At 42.2% G+C, this 6,357-nt stretch overlaps 1 protein-coding gene across 1 annotated transcript in view; it reads left to right on the top strand.

Moving 5' to 3' along the window:
- Positions 1 to 6,132, top strand: part of Ppm1l (protein phosphatase, Mg2+/Mn2+ dependent 1L) — a 295,643-nt gene extending 289,511 nt beyond the window's left edge. Inside the window, exon 4 of the mRNA XM_015496402.2 lies at positions 2,621 to 6,132. Coding sequence (XP_015351888.2) covers positions 2,621 to 2,967 — 347 coding nt within the window. The 3' untranslated portion in view covers positions 2,968 to 6,132. The remainder of the gene's footprint in view (positions 1 to 2,620) is intronic.
- The last annotated feature ends 225 nt before the right edge of the window (positions 6,133 to 6,357 follow it).

The following is a 6,357-nucleotide window of genomic DNA, read 5'->3' as shown; positions in this document are numbered from 1 at the left end:
ACCTCCCACAATCCTCCTGCTCTTGAGGCCGATTGGCTGGGTCACGTGGGCGGAGCCAAAAAAGTCCCCCAATGAGCAGCTCCGTGGTCTGAAAGGGCAGGGAAACAGCCCAATGAGCATCACCGCAGAGGAGCCAATCAGCTAGATGTTGCTGGGGCCGAGGAGCCAATCAGCTAGATGTTGCTGGGGCCACTGTGAGCCAATCATCAGCCAGCAGCTGGAAGTTTGCTGGCAGCTGGAAGTTTGCTGGGGCCCCTTCGGCTGTGGCTCTCAACAGTAGAGGTTGCAGCAATTAAAGTTTCTTAACTGGTTTAACTGCACACTCTAATTAAGATAGTTCCTTTTAAGACAGATCACTTAGGCTAAGTTCTTAAGTACTTCTAACTTATAACTAAAATAGCTTAATATTACTTATCCTATAATTTTACCTTATCTTGTTTATTGATATCCTATAATCTATATGATGCTTACTGACTAAGCTAAGCCATAACAACTCTTGCATAACACAGACAAGGATGTGTACATGATACATCCGGAGCTGTCATCTTTGTATCCAGTACTCTGTTTTGAAATATCACTGCCATTTCATTCTCCCTCCTCTTCCCTGTCACACCCAACACCCCACTCCCACCCTACAGTGATTGTATATAGAAGTAAATTTGGACACCACTTCTAAGGAGATTAATCTCACCTGCTCTGTTCTTTATTTGGTCAAGGGTATATTTATAGGAGGCTTAAAGAACAAGGATTAGTTTTGTCATCATTATGTGTGTCTTCTCTGATCAGTGTTCCCACTCCTGATTAGTGTGACAATAAGCTCCAACCAGTCTGGGCCAAAAACTGTACATAATAGTCTTTCTCTATTCCTTATGCTGTTTCCAATAACAACATCAACATCAACATCAAGTGCCACTCATTTGTGTTCATTCTGTTCTAGGAGCCAAGCCTAGAGCTTTACAGACTTTTTGTCTTTAACTATCTTATGAGGATGATAATCATGTCACAGCCAACAAACCGGCACTTAGAGAAGCTTGTGTGTTCAGTGACTCACAGCTAGTGAATGGGAGGACCAGAATTGAAATGAGGACTGACTCCATTGCCCATGTTCCTGCCTACTAGACCACGCTTCCTGGAATGCTCTCCTGCATCCCTGCCTATAGAAGTCCTATCCATCAGTCAAGCCCAGATTTAACACCCTTTCCCCCATGCTCATCACACCCAGAAATCATCCCTCTGTCCTCCCTCTGCTTTCAGCATTTAGCAGATACTATTCTCCTCTGAAAGAATACTACTTTGTGCTTGTAGCATTTAATGTGTGTCTTCTTATCTCTCCTGCCAGACTGTCTATTTCTTTAGAGAAAGGTCTGGATCTTGTATAATGTTGTATCCTACAAATTGCCTTCCACGGAGTAGGTATTTAATAAATACCTGAAAAAAAATATGTGAATGAACAGATTTTACCTCCTTTAAAGAAAAATAATAGATAACATTACTGAGAGCCTATATTATTCAAGCATGGTGCTAAATGATTTATATGGAATGACTCCTTTATTTCTCACAACAATAGTAGATAATGTCCCCATTTTGCAGTGAGACCAAGGAACAGAGAGAAAATTTCATCCAAAGTCACACATAGCTACAAGTGACAGAGCCAGGGATCAAATCCAAGCAGCCTGGCCTGAGCCTTCAATGTATATATTAAAATGTACTTTTCCTTAATCCCAAACCTGTTTAGGGGGGAGGGTATCAGTCAGCTTGTTCTCTACTGTGACCAAAAGACTTGACAAGAATAATTAGAAGAGGAAAAGTTTATTTGTGGGTTCATGGTTTCAGAGGTCTCAGTTCATAGACTCTGGTTCTATTTGCTATAGGCCTGAGGTGAAACAGAACATCATGGCAGAAGAGTGGTAGAGGAAAGCAGCTCAGGACATGGCACCAGGAAGCAGAGAGAGAGAGAGAGAGAGCGCTTTTCTCACCACAGACAAAAAATATACCCTAAAGGCACACCCCAAATGATCCACCTCCTCCAGCCACATTCTACCTGCCTGCAGTTACCATCCAGTTAATCCCTATCAGGAAATTAATACACTGATTACGTTAAGGCTCTCGTAACACAATCATTTCACTTCTAAACTTTCTTGCATTGGGTCACACATGAGCTTTGGGGAGGCACATTATATCCAAACCACAACAGTTTTGAGATGTACATACGGGCATCCAAGGGCAGCCGTAGGCTAAGTGATCATTCCAGTGATGTCTCTGGTGTCTGCTACCTGCCTTTCAGCGCTCCCTTGCCACTCTCCTCCAGTTCCCACCCTAGTGCTCTCTACTGCAGTCACTGAGCTTCCACGGGGTTAAAACTGATGCCTCTCCCTTGTGTGTACCCTACCATTATACTCTAGTTGATATATTCCTGAAGGCCTTAGAGGTTTAAGGATGAGGGCATTAGGATCTCCTGAAAGGCTGTCAAACTCCAAGCCATGCAGCAGAATGCTGCTTGGTGAGGGAAAGTACTGTGGCCCAGCTTACACATAGTAGGTCAACCTTTTGTACATGTTCACAGTGCCAGGTGTGGGAGATATCAGCTGGGCAAGCTAATGGGCTTCTTCTGTCTTTCTAGGTGGTTTCATCAGTTTCAATGGTTCCTGGAGGGTCCAGGGAATCCTGGCCATGTCTCGCTCCCTGGGGGATTATCCGCTGAAAAACCTCAATGTGGTCATTCCAGACCCAGACATCCTCACCTTTGACCTGGACAAGCTCCAGCCTGAGTTCATGATCTTGGCATCAGATGGCCTATGGGATGCCTTCAGCAATGAAGAAGCAGTCCGATTCATCAAGGAGCGCTTGGATGAACCTCACTTTGGAGCCAAAAGCATAGTATTACAGTCATTTTACAGAGGCTGCCCTGATAATATTACTGTCATGGTGGTAAAGTTCAGGAATAGCAGCAAAGCAGAAGAGCAGTGAACCCTTCGGGGTCTCAGCTGCCTTAGACTAAAGGACTTTTGACACACTGGTTTCTTTTAATGTAGTGAAAGGTGTGGGAATTGTAATTAGGATCATCCATCCCAGACACTGAATCCCCACCCCACCCCCTGCAGTGATGAACAGAGGATACCCCTGGCCAATGTAGTTGAGTGGCTGAAAAATGGTTTCTTTGTTTCCCCAACTCTTCTATGTCCAAAATATATAAATAGGTAGCTGTAGATCCACATGTATGAAGTGAACAGCAGATGCACCATGTATTCTCCTTCTTAAGATTCTTTTTAAGATCCCTTTCAGGGTCCTCCAGGCATCAGCCTTTATGTCCCCTCTGAAACCCTGGGTGGGACAAGCCTCCCTTCCTGCATAAGACAGGCCATTGTGACCTATAAGTCAGGGGCTGATGTTCAGTCAAGGGGCAAAGTAGTCCTAGAATGTGTGGTCCTCCTGAGTCCATGTTTTCTCCTGAGCAGCAGCCTGGAAACAGATTTGGAACTGTTTATGATTTGTGGGCTGCTCTTGGAGGCTAAGAAAAACTGTGAGGTTGGGCGATCAGAGGCAGCGCCTGCACAGCAGAAATAACCCTTTTCCCTTCCTCCTTTTATTAGTTAAATAGATTTTGGGTACCACCTGATGAACCTTTGTATGTTTATCCTAATCATGCATGACCTTACCTTTTGCTTACACCTTCCTGTATGTAATGGGCAATTATTAATTTCATAACACACACCACAATTTTTCATCTTAGCTAATCAAGAAATCATATTAGGGGAAATGAAAACCGCAAATCACAATGCCATCATTCCTTCCACCTTTAAGAACACATAGAGGAAAACCATACTGAATGAGTCACAGTGCTCCTTGGAAAGCTGGCAGTTTGCACTGGAAGTGAAAGGAGTGAGCAGGTGAGATTACCACCCTGAAGTGAACACCAGCTGCAAGTTTTTGTGCAGTTTTCCCCAAGCCCTAGCTTAATAGCTTTTGAGCATCTTTCAAGCAGTATTTGGAGAAGCAACAGCCTAGAACTGCATGTGTTCCTTGAAGCCAGAAACACGTTCCCAGACTTTGGAATTATGTGGTGAACTACTGGGGCATGCTTTTTCTCGCCAATGAAAAGGATGAAGCTTTTCACATTTGGTTGCAAACCTCTATCCACATTGGGTAGCCTTCCTCAGGCAAAGGCAAACGGCCCCACTTCGACTAAAGGGACTTGTGGGGGACTTGTGTGCAGTGGCAGCAAAGCTGGATGAGAATTCAAAGAAGAACCCACATCGATAAGTGGCCTAGAATTATTTGGAGGCCTGGCTTTGCTGTTCTGTTTCCTATCAATCACCAAAGTCATATTTTTTCTAGCCTCAGCATTTTATAAGTTAATTTATAGAAAATGCTGGGTTATCCTCTTTGCCTGAAGAAGGCAGCTCTAACAGCTAAACTTCTGTTGCATCCCCACCCCCAGGTGCACCTGGTTTTATTCTTTCTGAGTGGACATTAGTCCTTACAAATGCCTGTTCACTGGCCGCCTCCAACCCATGGTGCCCTACCCTCTGTTCCCCTTCAGCTGCAGAGCTTTCCTGAAGCAGTTTCCAGGAAAGAACTCAGGAGAATGATTAACTTATGCTGCGAAGAACTGCAGTTTGTCTTGATACTTCCAAGAACTTACCTATCTTTGACTGCAATGAGAATTAATAATGATTTCCCAAGATTTTGTATTCTGTATTTTCCAACATTAATGTTAGAATCTTGATTATTGTTTTTTAGCCATAGAATGTTTTAGTACAAAATATCTGCTGCCATTTTAGATTTAAGCAGTTGTTCCTTGAAAGACACTGAACATTTGGATGTGTGTATTTAGGGCAGAGGTGGGAACAGAAATGTGGGAAACAAATTATTGTGATCAGTGATGGGCATTCAGACCAGGTAGCTGAGTTTGCTTGAATATCTAGGATGTTCTTATCTGGAATCACCCACCATTTAACTGAAGGTCCAACATTTTACAGTTCACAGTATCTTTCCTTTTTATATTTTTGCTTAATGTAAAAATGCATAACAAGCGAAGTACATTATATTGTCCAAAATGAAAATAGTGAAGCTTTGGTGAAGATGAAAAAGGTACCAAATTAGTAAATTCTGTACTTATTTATTTAAGCAAATTTCTTAACAGATACAGTGCTGAGTGTACACGATATGTACATGCCTTTTTTTAAAAAAAAAAATTGAGGTTCACAAGGCATCTTTTAAATTTTGCTTTGTAGAATTAGTTCATTTCTGATTTTAACCAAATAGAGTGTAAATCTCACACTCCTTTTCTGCCTCTTTCCCCCCTACTATGGTTTGTAATTTTTTAAAGGTAGAAGCATGGACAAAATAGCGGTTTGGTTAATTGTTATGTACAAAATCAAAGTACTCTGTTCCCTTCCCCTGTCCTCCTGGAGCTCTCTCTCCCTGATCCTTTTCCAGTTGTTAGGGGTCTGAGAACAGCACATCTGGGCTGTCCTGTGGTGTACTGGCTGCCTCCCCCACTTCTCTAGAAGCTCAGGAAAGTTGGATCTAGCCTATAGGGAAATTGAGAAGTTTGCATGTAAAGCTTCCCTAAACAGCACTGCCGAAGCTTTGGAATTGTCATCTGAGACTGCCCCTACTCCCTAGTTAACCTGAGTTTGAATTGCCAATAGTCTCCACAGTGCCAAATTTTGGGATGGTTCTATAGTCTTTTGGAAATGAAGCTGGGAATGACCACATGCTCCTGAGCAAGAGGGCAATCCCAGATCCTCATTAATGCACTGCTCTGCTGCTGCTTCTTTGGCAATTTGTACTCATTAAATGGGTTAGAAATGGGAGGATGGGAAATTTTTAAAATTCAGTATATTTGCAATTCTTTAATCATAGGAATAAACTCTACTTATGTAGAGAGCTCCAACACTAGTCCCCAAGACCTGAATTTTTTTTTAATGTGACCAACTTATACGAGGCAATTAACTCTGAGTCACTGTTCTGATGCAACATGACTATATGCATATATACTCATTTCTGGCAACTAATGGCTACATTCTAATCCTTGCTGTGGATTGAAGATATTGGCCTATTGTATCTTGCATATGTGGAGTATTACACAGAGAGTGTTATATAGTAAAGGAGCATATGCAAACTGGATAATTTAAAACACCTTATTGACTTTGACATTTTGCACAAATGGTAAAAGGGACTGCATGACAGAATCCTCTCTGAAGTGGATCTAGGAAACTGATTACATTATTGGAATGAGTCACTGGAGTATGTGGAAATGCATGAGGGATTGACAAGAAGCAAAGAAGGGATCACTTTTTCCTTTGCCAGGTATACCTTGATTTTCCTTTTTTTTTTTTTTTTTTTCTTTTT

Source organism: Marmota marmota, unplaced genomic scaffold, assembly GCF_001458135.2.
Source record: "Marmota marmota marmota unplaced genomic scaffold, marMar, whole genome shotgun sequence".
Taxonomy (NCBI): domain Eukaryota; kingdom Metazoa; phylum Chordata; class Mammalia; order Rodentia; family Sciuridae; genus Marmota; species Marmota marmota.
The sequence above is the reverse complement of the archived record's forward strand: the minus strand, read 5'-3'. Positions and strand labels throughout refer to the sequence as shown.